The following is an 18,712-nucleotide window of genomic DNA, read 5'->3' on the forward strand; positions in this document are numbered from 1 at the left end:
TTCCTGGGCCTGGTTTCACGGAGCCCCGCTGACATCTCCGTGGTAGTAACGGCTGCCTTTGTCGAGTGCTCACTGCGCTAAGTGCTGCACTGGCTCTTGTGGTGGGCTGAGTAGTGCCCCCCACCTTTCAGAGGTGTCCAAGTCCTGCTCCCCAGAACCTGTGAGTGTGCTGCCTTACCTGGCAAAAGGGGTTTTGCAGATGTGATTAAGTTAAGGATCTACAAATGGGCCAGTACAGTCACAAGATTACTTAAGAGTGAGAGGCAGGAGGATCAAAGTCAGAGAGAGAGAGAGAGTGGAAGTTGCTACCCTCCTGGTTTTAAAGATGGAAGGGGCCACAAACCCAGGGAATGCAGGCAACCTCTAGGAGCTGGAAAAGGCAGGGGAACAGTCCCCTCTGAAGCCTCCAGAGGGAACACAGCTCTGCCACTCCCTTGATTTTAGACCCATTTTCTGACTGTTGACCTCCAGGAAGCATAAATATGTGTTATTTTAACCCAGTGAGTTTGGGGCAGTTTGTTATAGCCACACGGAGAAACTAACACAACTCTCACGATAACTCTGTGAGGTGTGAACTGTTATTACCCCCATTATATAGATGTGGAACCTGAGGGTCAGAACAGTTAAAATGACAAAACTCCCCAGCTGGTGATCTAGGATTATAGATCCCAAAGCCAGTGCTCTTAACTATTATATTTGCTTTGCACTATTCCAGAAGAACTCGGGGCTAACTCTTCCATGTTGCCTTTCACTGTTTATGGTAAGACTTTCCTTTGTTTTAATTCCTGCACTCCCCATGCCTGTCCTAGTTACCTTTGGGTATTCTGGTTTTTGCCTTCCCCAGCATGGCCAGGTACTTCCGGAACAACTTCATTAACCCCCACATTTACTCCAGAGGGATTGCTAAACTCATTTTTTGCTGGGACTTCACCGTCACTCACCAAAGTGCTGTAAAGCTGAAACAGAAGAATCTGAGCACAGAGATCAGGGTAAGGAGACTTAGCTTCATCCTGCCCCTGCAAGACCAGTCTTCTTTCCACCTTCAGGATGTCTGTAGCTTTTCGTAAAGTAATAATGAATTACTTTTTATTCCCCATGACATTGGGGAAAAAAATCCAAAACTAAAAATACTTTAAATGCCCAGGGCTGGTGATGGTGTAGGGAAATGGACATTTTCACGTGACATGGTGGCTTTGTTATTGGTACAAGCTTGCTGGAGGGCAGTTTGGCAATTTGTATCCTGATCTTTTTTTATCTTGGCCTCACAGTTCCAGGTTTAAAATTTTATCCAGTGGTTTTCAACTCGGGGCAGTTTGCAACTTGGGACATAAGGAAGCATCTGGAGGCTTTTTTGGTGCTTACAACTGGGAGCAGGTGTCCACTGGCACTTAGTGGGTGGAAGAGGCCAGGGATGCTGCTGAATGTCCTGCAGTGCACAGGACAGCCCCCGCCGCCAACACAGAATTATTGGCTGAGATGTCAATAGTGCCAATGTTGAGAAACCCTGGTCTATAGAAAAAAATATTTTTTTAAAAAAAGCAAGCAGAATTTATAAACAAAGTGGCTTTGACAAGATGATTGCATACGTTAACTTCTTCCCCGGTATAGAGACCTGGCCTTACTCTTCAAGCAGGGTCTGTGACCTCGGTCTGTGACCCCAAGAGCATCTCTGTTCCTCTGAGATGGAAATGGTGTTTAATGAGGTGATGGGGGTTCTTGCCCATTTGAGAGTTCCCCCCAGTCTCCTAATCCAAGTTTATCGTGAACTTCCCCCACCCTCTTTCCTGTGGATGTGTGTCTCTGGGAACAGCGAGTATTTATCTGAGTAGGGAGGATCTTTGCTGACAGTGGAAGAGGTCTGTGGGTGAACTTGACTTCCTTGTGTTTACAGGAGAACCTGTCAGAAATCCGTCAGGAGAGCATCAAGTTAACACTCAATCAGCAACTGGCCCGCTTCTGTGCCCACCTGGCAGCCTGGGTTGTCTCCACTGGGGTGGCCGTTGCCTGCTGTGTAGCTGTTTATTACCTGGCTGAGAACAACTCAAAGGTAACCAGGGAGGCAGGAGCTCCAGAGTACAGAGCATAGAGAAGCAGGTGATGGGACAGGATGCTGGAGTGGGAGAGTGGCGGAGAGCCCACCACTCAAGCCATGTCCATGGCCAGCAGCATCGGCACCAGCGGGAAGCTTGCTAAAAAAATGCAGAATCCTGGGTCCCTCCCTCCTGGCCCACGGACTCAGAATCTGCATCTTAGAAACATCCCCAGGTGATGTGTGTGCACACCTTAGAGTGGGAAGCTCTGGGCTGGCAGAGAGATGGGAACTTTGGCCGTGGACTTGGGATCTGGTTCTGGTTTCTTCCTTTATTATTATATCCCTAATACCTCTCATAGGCCCTGGCACCGAATGTCTACTCAGTAAGTATTGTGAACTGATGGAATTGTTTGAACAATTGCCCATTGTTTGAACATCTGCCCTGTGCCAGGTGGGATCAGCCTTCTGCCAGCTCCAAGGCTCACATTCACTGGCAACTACCATTTCACATGAAGGGTGCCCCCAGCTGTGCTGTTTAGCAGCCCTGGGGCCAGATTTTCCCTTACTTGGTTTCACTTAATTCTTGCCACATCTCTGTGGGTTACATGATAATCTCCCCATCCCACAGATGGGGAAAGAGGCTCAGAGAAACTATGCGTCTGGCTCCAGACCTTGTGGCTTATAAGCATGGGGAGGGGGCATCATTTGAACCCAGGTTACTCTGGCTCCAAAGATGCGGCCCAAAGTGAGAGTAGTGCTTTCAACCCATCCAGAGGTGGATGGAGGCAGGGTCAGGGCCTGGGAGTGGGGAATGGGGAATGGGGCATGGGACATCAGGTAAATCCCCTGGAATCTCTTACTCCAAGGCCACCTGGCGGAGCGGCAGCCCAGGCTTCACTCCAGCCAAACGCCAGCGTGGTGTCCACATAAAGGCAGGGGCACTTCTCTAGCCCGGATGCAAAGGTGCAGCATGGGCTTGCAGGGCTCCCCGTCCCCTCAGCATCCAAGGATAGGCGAAGCCTGGTGAAGTGAACAAGGGCACACAGGAGATGGGAGGAGAAATTCCACGGTGATCAGTGCTCTTGTGCCATAGCTTCAGTAGATCAAGGTTTTGCTCCAACAACCAAGAGCACATTCGCATTTTCCCAGACTTTTTAGTGAAGAAAGTGAAGTCACAGGATGACTGTTGGAGCTCAGACCCCTGAGTCGGATGCACCTGGGTTTGAATCTGCCACTTCCTAGCTGAGTGACCCTGGGCAAGCATCTTCACCTCTCTGAGCCTCAGGTTGCCCATCAGTTAATTCTGTTAACACCAGCTGGGTATAGTGAGGATTACAGCAATCATGTGGGTAGTTCTTGGCTCAGGATAAGTGCTGGACAAGTGGTACCTTAATAGCTAACCTCAGAGGAGCTACTTCACATCATGGGGGGTGGTCTTCTGAGGCAGAGAAGGGTCCAGTGCACAGTCAGCAATTTGATTCTCTCCCTCCATCCCCTGCAGTTCCTGGAGAACCACAGGGAACCCGGGGCGGTGCTGTTACTGCCTTTCGTTGTGTCCTGCATCAACCTGGCTGTGCCTCGCTTCTACTCCATGTTCAGGCTGGTGGAGCGCTACGAGATGCCGAGGCACGAAGTCTACATCCTCCTGATCCGGTGGGTGTGGCTGTCTCTCCCCACATCAGCCTCCCTCTTCAAGTAGGGAAATGGAATGCGAGCTAGAAAGGGTTACGCTCCAGTCTCAAAGTTCTGTTTTCCAGAAAGAATTTCAGGAGTAAAGTATGTTTTGATGGTGTGGGTTAATAGCCCCCAAATCCAAAAGGCCTTGAGAAAATACAGCTATTGAGTACATATGCCTTTTGCTCAGAGAAATGTCTCATCTTTCCCAGTTGCTCCCAGCCTGAGGTTTAACACAGTTCTCAGTTATGAGGTATACAGATGCGCCGGTTGTGCACTGCACAAATGTTCTTGGCTAAGGAGTTGTGTGAGGGCTGATATCATCCAGTATTCCCAGGAGTCAAACTGAATCAGATTCCCAGTACCCACTGAATCAGCCAGGAGGAAGAGGTGCGTTTTTATAATTCAGCAACCCAAATGGAGATGGAGTGAGCCCTTTTGGCAATTCACTGGCTCCCACAAAAAGCACTGTATGTGCTAGAGGTGACCCCAAAGTTTTTATAAAGTATGAAACTACCCAAGTTGTGTTCTTATTGCTTCTTCCTGGCTAGTTCCCGGACCAGTTCCTGGTTACGCTGGTGTGTAGAATGATAAGGCTATACAATGAAGATCAACTTTCTTTTCTGATCAATTCCAGAGCCCTTGCCTTACCATGGCCTCTGAGATCTGGCTCCTGGCCAGCTTTCCAACTTAATTTTCTACCCTCACCCCTCCTTCCTCCATGTCCCCAGCCTCATCACCTTCTGATTGTTCACAAACATACCAGACTGCATTCCCACCTCTGGACCTTTGCACTGGCTATTCCTTCTTCCTGGAATAGCATTTCTATGCTTATGTCTATGTTAATAGTTTCTTCATACAGATCTTACACATTTCTATTACCTTATATTTGTAACAAGGTTATTAATTTTTTTAACATTTTTTAATTGAGTAATAGTCATTTTACAATGTTCTGTGAAATGTAACAAGGATATTTAAAACACATGTATATATTGTTTTATTGGAACAAATTTTATTGGAACGCAGCCACATCCATTGTTAACATATTGTCTGTGGCTGCTCTCCTGCTACACCTGCAGATTTGAGCAGTTGGGACACAAACTGTATGATGTGCAAAGCCAAAAGTATTTCCTGTCTGGCCCTTCAGAGAAAAGATTGGCTGACTTCTAAGATTAGTGTTTAGAGTTAATCTATGTATGTATTATTCTCCTGAAGAAAAAAATCTTAGCAAGCCTTCATTTCTACCTACCCTTCACCTCTGGGTGCCTTCCGTCTATGGTTAGAAACAATTGGGCTTTTTAAAAATTTGTCGTTAAAAAAATATATATATATATGATTTGCCATTTTAATCATTTTAAGTGTACAATTCAGTGGCATAAAACAATTTTTAATTCTTTTTTTGTTGAAGTCATAAAGCGATTTTTTAAACATACACATTATCCATAAGTTTCATTGGCTTCTTTGCTCACCGGTGTTTGTTAAATGTGTAAGAGAAGATGAGACATCCTTTTAGAGTAGATCTGGTGATGGTCCACTTTCTAAGTACTTCCGTGTTCCCACATATTTTTTATTTTGCCTTTCTACATGAAGGTGGGCTTGCGTGGGCCAAAGACTGTATTCTGACTACCTCTTCTGAGGTCTACAGGTGTTGCTTTGAGATTTTCTGACATTTAGCATGGTCAGATAATTACCCAGCTGCCCTTTCCAGACCCTTCGTATTGGCCGTCTCTAAGCTCCAGGCATGCCTAGAATTACTGCCACCTCTGAGGCAGGCTTCTGCCGAATTTGTTTTACTTACTTATTTTTAACAATTTTTACTGAAGTGTGGTGATTTACAATGCTAGTTTCAGGTGCATAGCAAAGTGATTCAGTTCTTCATTGTTTCTTAAACTGCGGTTATCTCCAGTCTTACTTCTCCATCAACCCCCTTTCATTTTTTTATCTTTCTGTCCTTTATTTCTGCTTTCTGTATTCCATAAATTCCTCTGCACTTCTGGTCTGTTCATGGTGACTTTTTTTGTTCTCCACTGCTTTATAGATCGTCTAGCTTTTAACTCTGCTGTCATTTCAATAGAATTTGGAGGGAGAGGTGGTAGGTATGTATGCTCGGTGTGCCGTTTTGATCTAAACTGCTTTATTTAATTGGCATCTTTGCTGACCATGAAAGAGGTTAACTGTCTTTTAATGTATATTAGCCCTATGTGTTGTCTACATTCAGAGAAAATGGGAAATCTCAGAAATACACCATCATTCTGACTTATGACAAGCTTTTCTTGGCTTAGAAGAGTGTGTTTTCAAGTTTAACCTGGAGTTGCCCTACAGTAATGGTATATAAAGTTTTGACACCAATTCTGATGTGTGGGATTTTCCCCACACCATCAACTAATTCTCCAGTACCAGCTGGGTGTCCTACAATTCAACTCAATTCTGACATGATCTACAGTGGAGACAGCACCAGGCCCCACAGGTTAAGGACTCCGTCCTAGGAGACCTCTCCTTCCTCCACTTCCAATGCCAGTTGCAAATCCATGTTGTCACCTGGCCTCCTGACTGATCAGCTATAGATCGGAGGTTCCAGTGACCCCCTCCTCAGGTTCGATTAATTTGCTGAAGCAGCTCACGTAACTCAGAGAAACACTTTACTTACTAGATTATGGGTTTATTATAAAAGAATATAACTCAGGGACTGACTGCCAGATAGAAGTGATGCAAAGGGCAAGAATGGGGATGGGGTGTGGAGTTCCCATGCTCCCTCCAAGAGCTCCACTCTCCCCAAATAGCCACCTGTTTACCAATCTGGAAGCTCTCTGAAGCCCTCTTGGGTTTTTATGGAGTCTTTATTACATCGGCAGAGATTGATTAAATTATTGGTGATTGAACTCAACCTCCAACACCTCTCTCCTCCCTGGAGGTGGTGGTGGGGGTGCTGAGGGGTGGAACTGAAAGTTCAGACCCTCTAATCACAGGATTGACTCTCATGGCAACCAGTCTCCGTCCTTAAGAGAACCAGAAGCTTCCCAATAGTCACCTCATTACAACAACGTACACTTTGTTAGTTCTCCTCAGGAAATTCCAAGGGTTTTAGGAACTCAGTGCCAGAAAGGGAAAGAAGACCAAATCCATATTTCTTACAGTAAGTCACAATATCACGGTGTACTCTAGCATTAATCCAGTAGAGGGTCTACTATAAGCTAGGCATGGGGCAAGAGGTTGGGTGTCTGGCACCGAAAGACAGATCTGGTCCCTTCCTTCACAATGTTGTCAGGTTAGTGGCCCTCAACTTTTAGCATGCACCAGAATTACCTGGAAAAATTGCCGGGCCCCAGCCCCAGAGTTTCTGGTTCAGTAGATCTGGGTGGGGCTGGAAAACTTTCCTTTCTAACAAGTTTACAGATGATGCTGCTGGTCTGGGAACCACACTTTGAGAACCACTGGTCTAGTGGCACATGATTCTTTGCACACATTCCCTGCCACCCTAACCCTCAGTGGCTTAGCACACAAAGGTTTATTTCTTGTTCATGCTCCCTGTCCGTCATGGATTGGCAGGGGGTTTTGCTCATGTTAGTCCCTCAGGGATCCAGGCTGAGACTGCAGCAACCATCTCAAATATTGCTGATCACCACTCCAGAGGAAAGACTGTGAGTCCTGAGGCTCTCATTGGCATTTAAGTGCTCTAGCCTAGTAGTGACACACAGTGACACGCATCACTTCTGCTCACAACTCATTTACCAGAGCTAGCCATATGGCCCATTCGACCACAAGGGGGCAAGAACCTCCATTCTACCCTGTGCCCCAAAGGAAACACTGGCCAAGAGCACTAATGACTTCCGTGGAGGGTAATGAGAGTTGTTTTCTCTTCCGTTGTTTAGAAACATCTTTCTGAAAATATCAATCATTGGAATTCTTTGTTACTATTGGCTCAACATCGTGGCCCTGGCTGGTGAAGAGGTGAGATTTCCTTGCTGTTTTGCCTTAAGTTTGATTTCTTAGCCTTTGACCACCAGGGAGGAAATGAGTTTCTTAAGTTTCAGAAGAGTTTCTGCTTAGAGTATTAGAACAGATATCATGTTATTCTTCCATCCATCTGTCCATCTACTAGCCATTTATCCATCTACCCATCCATCCATCCATCCATCCCACAGTCTCTCCATCCATCCATCCATCCATCTATCCATCCCACGGTCTCTCCATCCATCCATCCATCTATCCATCCATCCATCCATCCATCCTTGGGCTGTACATCTGAAAATTTCCTCTCCTCATTCAGCCAAATCTAAAAGCTCACAGTCCATCAGCTCATTGTACTGACTTCCTACAGAGGTAACTGATCCATCAGTTTCATAAACTGACTAATTCAACCTTCCAGATTGTACTAGTCTGCCAAACCTCTAGGCCACTTTCTTAATCAAGCAGATATTAACTGATTTTTCATAAAGTTAATAAGCAAAAGGAGTGGAGGCATTGACACCTCCTGCTCCCCTTAGCTGAGAAATGGGATCCAGAGGGCATAGGACAAAGATGAAAAGTGTTAAAGAGGACAGGTAGTGAGATGGGAACATTTGGGCACATGAGAAAGGCAAGCCTTAATGGGGGAAGAAGGAGCACAGAAAGAGAATAAATACTCTTGAAAACAAACTCAGCCTAAAGATGCATTTCTGCTGAGAGTGGGTCTGCTTTTCTGGGCACACAAGGACTCACTCAAACTAAGCCAGCAGCCACGTCCTCACAACACAGGGTTGCCAGGCACAGACGGAAACTGAGTGGAGGCAACAGCCTCTTCCCACATCCCAACTCTTGTTTGCCTTCCAGTGTTGGGAAACCCTCATTGGCCAGGAGATCTACAGGCTCCTTCTGATGGATTTTGTGTTCTCTTTAGCTGATTCCTTCCTGGGGGAGTTCCTGAGGAGGTAAATATTTGTCTGTCTTGAGTAATTCGCACCTGATGTTCCAACCAGAGCCACCGTCTTGGCTGAGCAGGAAGTACAGGTCCCTTATGTACTCTCAGTGTGCGTTGTTCTAAGTCCACCTGCTGTCCTTTGAAATATTGTTTTCTTCTGAATTAACTGACATTTCACCTTGACCTGACGTTCCTGTTGTCTGTCAACCTTCATTTGGTTCAGCGGGTCCTTAATAACCTTCTCTAGATAAAATAGTTCTAGAAATTAAACACAGAAACCAAGAGTCATTTGAGGTCTTATCCACCATAGATAATTTTAATAATTCTAGTGTGTGTATATTCCTCCAAACTTTTCTGTGCACATACTGCTTTATGTGTGTGTATATACCATATAATTTTCAAAGACAAAAGTGGGGTAACGCTGCAAATTTGTGGAGTTTGCTCTTACTAATCTTATTACGATGCCTTGGCATCTTCATGTCCATATACATGGATGTATTTCATTGCTTTAACTGAATTTAATGAATGCACTAATTTTTATTTTAGACCCCAGGTATGCAGAATTAAGGCAATGTCATCACTGGCCCATGTGTGGCCCTGTTTTATTTCCTTTTCATTTATTTTGTAATAAAATGCTGAGCATCTCATTCCGAATAGACACTTAGTTTTGCAAGCTGCCCTAGTGATAAGGTGGCACAGCACAATGCTGGTTCTTTCCTTAGTGGGTAGGTTGAAAGCCAAATTTCCTCACTCAGTCTGCCCAGACTCACTTTTAGTCCAGCCTCTGTCCAGAGTCTGGACATAAATGTGACATTTTTTTTTTGACAGCATTTTTTTTTTATTGGCAACTCCCCTGTATGAAAAAAATCAAAGTAGTCCCAAGTGTCTTCAGAACAAATGGAGACTTAGATTTCCTCCTTGTGAATTTAGAAAACTGAGAAGCACCATTAATTCAACAGTGGTAACCAAAAGCTGAAAGTTTTTCAGTTTATTTGGGTTGAGAGGTACTAAGTTTTTCTGGTCCCTGAAAAAAAAAAGTTTTAACAAGCAAAAAGTGGTATAAACAAGACAATAGGTGGGATAATTTAAATAATTATCTCATTTCAATAATACCTATTATTAATTCATAATTAACCACCTATTTAAATAATGGGTGGGGTAATTTAAATAACGTTCTCTAGAATTTTTTTGAACCATTTCAACTGTGTGAATGCACTGTGTTAATTCCATTTTCCCCTCAATTCCCTCAATTATTTCTTTGAAAACATGTTATATTTGGAACTTTTCAAAAATTTGCAAGGGAGCTTATGACTTATTCCAAATGGGTGAGGATCTCTTTTGTTGACTGTGGGGAACCTTTTGAAGCAGGAGGTTGATGGTTTGGGTACTAACCTCATTACCTTTTCCCAGAATCATTGGGATGCGACTGATCACAAGTCTTGGCCTGCAGGAGTTTGACATCGCCAGGAATGTCCTGGAACTGATCTATGCACAGACTCTGGTGTGGTAAGTTTTGAGAATCTTTAGTTTGCCCAGCGGTTCCCGCCTGACCCTGGACTCGGAGTTTCAGTGGCAAGCCCCAGAATCTGTTGGTTTTCACAGTTGCACAGTAGATACCAAATCCAGCCAGTCTGAGAACTGTGAATTCACGTCCCAGACTATTCTTTGCCTTTGTAAGGGCTTCAGCCAAGAATCAACACAGAGCAGGGATCCCAGCCTGGATGGCCCCAGGCTGTATCCAGGCTGCAATTGTGTTTTGCTCATCTGATGCAGTGCTTTTTCTAAAAATTTGAATTAACCACCTGTATTTAAGAATCAGAAGACGTCACATAAAATTTAAAATTTCTCACTTCTTTCCAAAAAAAGGAGAGATCTAAACCATCTCCCATTATGGTAACAACTGGCTAGGCCTTGAACTGGGGTGAGTGGCTCCAGTTTGCCACGGTCCCACCTTGAACTACTGTCTCCCCAACACTGATTTGCCATTTCTTGTTGCCCTTATGCTGTTAGTTTTCTTATGGTAGAAAACTTCACTTTGTATCAATCACTCAACAGAAATGGGACCCCTAGGTTAGGGCTGGCTGAAGGCCACCTGGGGGTTTAATGGCTGTGTGGGCAGCATTCTCTGCACAATCCCTTCTCCAGAGCCGTGGAGACTGGAGATGGTGGGCATTTGCCTGGTTTGCTGTGTTGGAAGCAGTCTCCCTCTGAATGAATTTTCTAGGGTTTTGATAACAAAGTACCACAGACTGAGGGGCTTAAACCACACAAATGTATTTTCTCACAATTCTGGAGGCTGGAAATCCAAGACCAAGGTGTTGGCAGGGTTGGTTCTTCTGAGGCCTGTCTTTGGCCTGTAGATGGCGCCTTCCCCTGCTGCCCCGTTTCCCTCAGTGTGTCTTTTAGGGCCCACTCGAGTGAGTCATTTTACCTTAATTATATCTTTAAAGGTCCTGTCGCCAAATACATTTGCATTCTGAGGTACCTGGGGTTAGGATTTCAACATGTAACTTTGGAGGGACCCAGTTCAACCCCTAACACCCCCCATCCCTTCCCCCTCAACAGCGCATATCTGCCCGCGTTCCCTGTGTCTCCCCTGGTCTCCGACACTGTCTCTCTCTGTCACAGGATTGGAACCTTCTTCTGCCCTCTGCTGCCCTTCATCCAAATGGTTACTCTTTTCATCATGTTCTACGTGAAAAACGTGAGTCCATCTTGAAGTTGGGAGCAGTCAGCTTCGCTCAGTCACACGTGGCCCAGCGGGGGCTGGAGCTGGGCGCCGGCTGTGCGGACTGGGGAGGGTATGAGGAGGCTGGCATCCGGCCGGCATGCGCCTGGCCTGCTCTTCTGGCCACAGCTAGGAGGCGACTGCTTCTCTTTCTTCAGATCAGCCTGATGATGAATTTCCAGCCTCCGAGCAAAGCCTGGCGGGCTGCCCAGATGGTGACTTTCTTCATCTTCTTGCTCTTCTTCCCGTCCTTCACTGGCGTCCTGTGCACCCTGGCCATCACCATCTGGAGGTAGGAGACGGCAGCCTTGGGCTGAGGTTCTAAGGATGGAGGGATGAGTGTTTTAAAGTGTAGGTTTTATTATTATTCAGGTATGGTGAGGCCAACAGATCAGGAGTCGACTGCCACTGAGAAAATGACTTGTGATGGTCACAGAATCCCAAAGGAGGGGGCGCACCACACCATGGGGGGCCACACAGGGAGGCACCAGGGTCTGTCAGAGCCAGAGCAGTAAATGTGGGCAAAAGCCTTTTTTTGTGATTTAATTGGGGAAGAAAGAGCAAGTCAGGGTATGAAGTCTTAGGAGGGACCAGTCCGAATAATTTCAGTAGGCCCTGGGGTGTAGGGGCCATCTGGAGCGGTCTGGTCCCTGGCCCTGGGGTGCCTAGGGCAGGGGAATGGTGGCCCAGAGTGTGAGAGCTGGAGAGAGGAGGTAGGGGGTGGGATGTGGACTCATTAGCCCTGGGAAAGGCAGTCTCTCCAGAGTCAGTAAGGCCCCAGATGTCAAAACATCAGAATCAAAAGACATGCTTAATGCAGTGTTTAACCCAAGTTCCCTTGGTAACCAACAGATGCTATGGCCAAGGGAGGCAATACATCTGAGTTTGGTGACCACCCATCAGATGCCCCCAGCCTTGACTGGCACAGCTTCTTTCCTCCTCAAATTGCTGCAGCTTCCCAGATGGGGAGAAACCAGTTGTGCACATGGAGAACAGAATTTCCTCTAAATGAACTGAAACGCCCCATCTGATCAGGCTCCCCCTTACCTCTCTGGTCTCACCCTCCTTGGCCCCATCCTACTCCAGCCTCATGTCTCTCAGTCTGTTGCTGGGACCCTCGAGCCTCTCCCCACTCGGGGTGGGGTCCTCTGTTGGAAGTCCTCTCCCCGCTCCATTTTCTTGGAGGCCTTCTTTCCACCCTCTGGTTCTCAACTCAAAAATCACCTCAAAGATCTGACCTTCAGGACCATCCTCATCTACCATCAGTCTCCACCTCCTCTCTCTCTCAGGGCAGTTTCTCTTCTTCCTTCGCTAGTTCATAGTCAGAAATGCCTTTGAATCTGTTTACTTTATTCCTTGGTCGACCAGCTTTCCCACTGGAACGTAAACCTGAGAGGGCAGGCATGACGTCTGTCTTGTGTCCTGGGCAACGTCTAGGGCTTAGCCTCTAGCCCAGTGCCTGGAACTAGCGCAATAAACCCCTGCGGAGTGAACGAGCAGGTGGTCACACAACAAGGGAGTTGATTTTTAGGTTACTTGTGGAACTGGAACCACGAGGCTCTTGGTGCCTTCAGGGAAGACTGCCCTGTTCCACCATGTCCTTGCAGCTCTGTGTTTACTCTCTTTTCCGTCTTCCTCGCCAGTTCCTTGTTGCCTGCTAGTTTCTCCTTGTTCATAACACCTGACATCATGTGGCCATTACTGCCACAAGTCCAGCTTCCATAGATGACAAGCTCCCCTCTTTGTATTTCTTAGTTCAAGTTCCCAAGAAAGAGGGTCTGATCGCCCCAGTTCATCTCTTTGTGCCAGGACACCAAGGAGGTCACTGCCTGGTCTTTGGATAGGTTATGGTTGGATCAGGTGGTACCCCTGTCTGAGATCGGGTTCTCAGAATACAGGTCACGAGTACAGGACACACCCACTGAAGCTGTGAGCGAGAGGGTTTCCTTTGGAGGAGGGTGTGGGTGGAGCAGGCAAGAACTGCTGTTTCCAGGTCCAGAGCCCAGAAAGGACACCCTGATTCTGGAATGAACTGTACCCGGGTCTCACGCTAGAGGTGTTTCTCTGTCCCTTGTTTTACCAGATTGAAACCTTCTGCCAACTGTGGCCCGTTTCGAGGTCTGCCCTTCTTCATCCAGTCAATCTACAGCTGGATCGACACCCTGAGTAAAAGGCCCAGCTACCTGTGGGTGGTGTGGATCTACCGGAACCTCATTGGGAGCGTGCACTTCTTCTTCATCCTCACCCTCATTGTGTTGTAAGCAGGGCCCCTTGGAAAACGAGTGCGGGAAGCACCTCACTTACATGGCACGTGGGTGGCGTAGGGCTGTTTGGGGAGAAGGCAAAGACTACAGCGAAGCTCAGCTGTGGAATTTTTCTGAAAGTTATTTAATATCTTTTGTGCTTTTGGTTGTGTGTGTCTGTTTTATGAAGAAAGCAATACCTGCTCTGCTCTCTATTAAGAAGTAACATGAAAGGGGGAGGGGATAGCTCAGTGGTAGAGTGTGAGCCTAGCAGGCACGAGGTCCTGGGTTCAAGCCCCAGTTCCTCCGTTAAAAACAAACAAACAAACAAAACTAATTATCCTCCCCCAACAAACAAAAGAAATAATATGAAAAGAAAAAGAAAAAGAAAAAACTGGATATGAGAATGCTTAGGAAAATGATGTGTGATCCTTTCTGGGGTTGTGATTATGTTAAAGTGGGTTGGGCACGTTTGCTCTATGCAGGTTAGTGTACTTTTATTTGCAGATTCAAAAAAAAGATTTCTGATTTCTTGTGAAAAAGTAGATCTGCCAAGTCCGGGTCCATCTTGCTGCAGGAGCAGCTGGCTGGCCGACCGATGGCTGCCTCTCTTCAGAAGCCTGGTCCTGATGGCATCTGAGCTTGCAGCTCACGTAGGGAGACACAACTCGAAAGCACAGACTAGTGGAAGCAGTCCATGTCAGTTGTGGAGTAACCCCGCCACGTTACAGAGGGCAGTGATAAGACGGACAGAGATGGGCTGATTCGCAGATATAATTTCCAGGCTGCAGAAGGTGCTAGAACCTGGGTCTCCTGGCTCTTGGTTATGCTCCCCCTCCCAACTGTGGGTTGCCCTTGGCCTCCTTAATTAAAATGGGGAGTTCTCCTAGTGCCTTGCTCATCCAAACTTCTAATTCGCTGGGGAGCTTGTTAGAAATGCAGGCTCTCAGGCCCTACCCTAGACCCACAGCATCAGAATCTGCATTTTAACAAAGTCCCGGAAAATCTGCATCACACTGAAGTTGGAAGAGCACTGACCAGATACACAAACTCTGGCTGCACATTAGAATCATGTGCATTTACAGGGAACTCTATTCAATATCATGTAGTAACCTATTATGAAGAAGAATATGAAAACGAGTGTATGGATGTATATGTACGGCTGGGGCATTGCGCTGTACGCCAGAAATTGACACAACATTGTAAACTGACCATACTTCATAAGAAAGAATGCAAATTAAAAAAAATACCAAACTGAAAAAAGAAAAGAAGAATCATTGCATTTAAAAAACACTGTTAAATGTTCTAGGAGGGGTGGGTGGAGCTCAGTGGTAGATCACATGCTTAGCATGTGCAAGGTCCTGGGTTCAGTCCTCAGTACATCTACTAAATTAAAACAACAACCATAAAACCATAAAACTGTTAAATGTTCTCATTACAAAAAAAATGATAATTTTATGATGCAATAAGGGCGTTAGCTAACACTATGGTGATAATCATATCGCATTGTGTAAATGCATCAAATCAACACAGTTATAGACCTTAAACTTACACAATGTTATAGTCAATTGTATCTCAATAAAAAAATAAAAAAACTAGATCGTGGCAAAGTTTGCACAACTGTACACATTTACTAAACCTCATCAAACTACGCTTAAAATGAGTAAATTTTGTAGCACATAAGCTATGGCTCAGTAAAGCAATAAAAAGAAGGAAAGTACTGATGCTTGTAAGAAGCTCAATTAATCGATCTGAGGCAGGGCCATGGCCTCTCTGGTGATTTCACATGCGGAATGACGAGAATCATTGCTGTAACGTATTTATCCTCTAACTCATCCAGACACAACTTTTCAGGAACACTGGCTGGGCCACAATCCATTTGGAAGCAAATACACTGGTTCCTTTGAACTCAGCTGAAATTGGGAGACTGCAAAGCATTGGAGAAGGTGTCTGCCATTCTTTCTTGTCTTCTCTTCCAGAATCATCACTTATCTTTACTGGCAGATCACAGAGGGAAGGAAGATTATGATCAGACTGCTCCATGAACAGATCATTAATGTAAGTCCTGTTGGACCCCTTTGTGATCCTCTCCCATTTTTAATATTTTGTAATGGAATTTTCAAACATACTCCAAAACTGAGGACAATCCAATGAACTCCTGCCTTCCCACCACCCAGCCCTGATAAGCATCAGCAGTTGTAGACTCTTATGTCGTCTACACTATCCCTTTGCTGTGAAACCCTGGATTATTTTAAAGCAAATCCTAGCCTTTGTTTATATCATTTTATCTGTAGATTCTTCTATATGCCTAAGAGATACAGACTTCAAAAAAAAACGTAACTACAATACCAATCATCACACTAAGAGAATATCTAATAATTCCTTACTACCCTCTTAGAGCCAGTCACTGGTCAGATTTTCCCAGTTGCCCCATTGTCTTTGTACGGCAGGATTATTCACCTCAAAATCTGAAAAAGCGCCACAGGTTACATTTGGTTGATGTGCCTTTTATGTTTCTTTCAATCTATAATGGTTCACGCCTCCCTCTTCTCTTGCCATTTACTGCTAAAGAAACCAGGTCATCTGTCTTGTAATAATTCCCGCATTCTGGATGTATCTGATTTGCAGCCCTGTGGTGGTGTTTAGCATGTTTCTTTTTCCTTTGTATTTCCTATAAACTGGTGGCGAAATTTAAAGTCCTGATTAGGTCTAGATTCCACTTTGTAGCTAGGATACCATGTAGATGACACTGTATGCTTCTTACAGCTTCACCTCGAGGCACAAAAGTTCTGACTGTCTCTCTTTTTGTGCTGTTAAGAGGGGTCAGTGGGTCCATGCTTGGTTAGCTGACCCATCCTTCAGAAAGTTCCCTGTTAGCTTCTCACCTAATGGATTTAAGATCCATTTATTCCATTCAGGATTACTAAATAGTGCTACTCTGATTCTAGAACTTCTTCTGCATATATTAGCCGGAATTCTTCTATAAAAGAAGAATTTTTGCTCGTCAACTATTTGATTACCTTGAAATACAGTTTATAGAGGAACGGCAAGTAAATACACTGCTCTTTCCCTCTGTTTACTTGTTTCCAAAACGAAGAGTTGGTACCTTAGTGTATTTTCTTGAACACTTACTGGTGCCTGGCATGGTGGTAAATGATGAACAAAGAATTCTTCTTAAATTTTTACTAGTCTCTCTGGGGCACAATCATTTCTTTAACCTGTATGTGAAAATTAAGGAAACTGAGGCTTATAGAGTGAAGTGAGCTGCCCAAAGTCACAGGGAAGATGTGTAGTGGGATTTGAACCAGGCAACTCCAAAGTTTATGCTCTCAACCATGATGCAGCTTTACCTCCCTGAGTCAAAATCTTACAGAAGAATTTCAATTACTAAACATAGAAGGAATGAGGGAAATGGAACATTGTCACGAAGCAAAATACTGCGGTAATAATCGTTTCAAGCAAGATCCACCAGTGGATGCTAAAATCAATGGGTGAAAGTTGAAGGAGAAACAAGGGCATGGGAAATGGGATTCACCTAGACTGGACAGACCGTCAGTGGTGCTCGCTGACCCACCTCAGCCCTGGTGGAATCTACCACTCTCTTGCCTGCAACAGATTCACAGGAAAGTGGTTCATCCTCCTGGGGAAGGCATACGCCCTTCCCTTGTTCTCCTTCCCAGTTCAGGAATTATTTATCAGGGTCTCATCCATTAACACAGGTAACTTTGCCAAGTGAAATATATTTGATGTCCTTAGATGCAGAGCTATAAGCTTTGACATTCCCAGTGGGAGGACCGGGCAGATCCAGGCAATGCTGGGTGTGCAGACAGGGTTCTGGGGCAGAGGGCATGCCAAGAGGGGGATGCTCTGAACCATCTGTGCTGGCCCTCAGACAAGGGCATGTAAGTTGCTCCTGGCAGCAGGCTGCTACTCAGTCTGCTGGGAGAACTGCGTTAGAGGAGAGGATTACAATTCAGGAAGGCTATGGTGGATAATTTGGTTTTGCTGTGAAATGTTCCTTTCTTTCATTAATAGGAAACACGGCTGCGGTCTCCATCCAATGCCGGGACCCTACCTGCCTAAAGCTCAACCTTCTTTCCATCATTTGCTTCTCAGCCCCACATCATCGTTCATCCTCCATATTTTTATTTTTGATTTTGTTTTTTTTTTCCCTTGGCAGGAGGGCAAAGACAAAATGTTCCTGATAGAAAAGTTGATCAAGCTGCAGGATATGGAGAAGAGAGCAAACCCCTCTTCCTTCACACCAGAAAGGAGAGATGTGGAGGTGAGCCTGGGGGCCACCTTGGGGTCCCTGTGACACAGATGTGCCCTCCTGTGAAAAGTGCATCAGGGAACTAGAATCACATAAGGGCACTTCGCTTTCTATGTCTTAACGTTTCTGTATTGTTTATTTAAAGAAATAGCACACCATCGTTCACCACTTTCTATGCCTGGCGGTGTTCTAAGTGCTGGGGTCATCGTGGGGCTTGCACATGCCTTTCCTGTAACCCAGCCATACAGAGGTTTATCCCACTGAGATGAAAAGAGCCCTGAATCTCACCGCCTCCCCATGTTAATGCTTTTGTATGTATTCTTCCAGCTCTTTCCTTCTAGGTATCTGCCAACACGCATGCGTCTGCTAACGTTTTTGTTTATTCATTTACTTGTTACCAGAAAGGGGCTACATCATGCACATGGTATTGTAACTTCCCCTCTCCCCACTTAATATTGCATCTCAGGCATTGTTTTAGTTTGTACATATTTGGACATTTGGGTCGTTTCCATGTTTTTTTTTTACATACTAGAAACAATATGTAATGAAACATTTTTGTTATAATTGTTTTATATGTTTTATCTGCCACAGGCATGCATGTGATAATGTTAATAGATATAACTATATCATGCTCTTACGATTTTTACCAATTTCATTCTTATGAAGCAGGTATAAGAGCTGTCTGGAACCCTGCTCTAATTCCAAAGCCCCTGCTGGCTTCGCTGGTGTCCTGGAAAATTTGGATAAATAGTAAACCCAAGTTAGTTCGAATACTACTAGTTTGGGAATTTGTTGATCTTATCAGAAGAGACTGCCGTGTCACTGACTCTCCGCACAAATTAATATCGTGATTTAGGCAAGAGAG

At 45.2% G+C, this 18,712-nt stretch overlaps 1 protein-coding gene across 5 annotated transcripts in view; it reads left to right on the forward strand.

Annotated features, from left to right (window-relative positions):
• The window catches only part of TMC5 (transmembrane channel like 5), a 36,119-nt gene that overhangs the window by 15,803 nt on the left and 1,604 nt on the right, over positions 1-18,712 (forward strand). For 3 of the 5 annotated variants that reach the window (XM_072942684.1, XM_072942687.1, XM_072942688.1), the window contains 11 exons: positions 845-989; positions 1,892-2,047; positions 3,534-3,685; positions 7,576-7,654; positions 8,516-8,613; positions 10,014-10,109; positions 11,232-11,307; positions 11,490-11,623; positions 13,415-13,588; positions 15,554-15,632; positions 17,755-17,859. In XM_072942684.1, the coding sequence (XP_072798785.1) occupies positions 845-989; positions 1,892-2,047; positions 3,534-3,685; positions 7,576-7,654; positions 8,516-8,613; positions 10,014-10,109; positions 11,232-11,307; positions 11,490-11,623; positions 13,415-13,588; positions 15,554-15,632; positions 17,755-17,859 (1,294 nt within the window). The remainder of the gene's footprint in view (positions 1-844; positions 990-1,891; positions 2,048-3,533; positions 3,686-7,575; positions 7,655-8,515; positions 8,614-10,013; positions 10,110-11,231; positions 11,308-11,489; positions 11,624-13,414; positions 13,589-15,553; positions 15,633-17,754; positions 17,860-18,712) is intronic. The other 2 variants (XM_072942686.1, XM_072942685.1) reach the window with 2 other exon arrangements.

This window comes from Vicugna pacos, chromosome 18 (genome assembly GCF_048564905.1).
Source record: "Vicugna pacos chromosome 18, VicPac4, whole genome shotgun sequence".
Taxonomy (NCBI): domain Eukaryota; kingdom Metazoa; phylum Chordata; class Mammalia; order Artiodactyla; family Camelidae; genus Vicugna; species Vicugna pacos.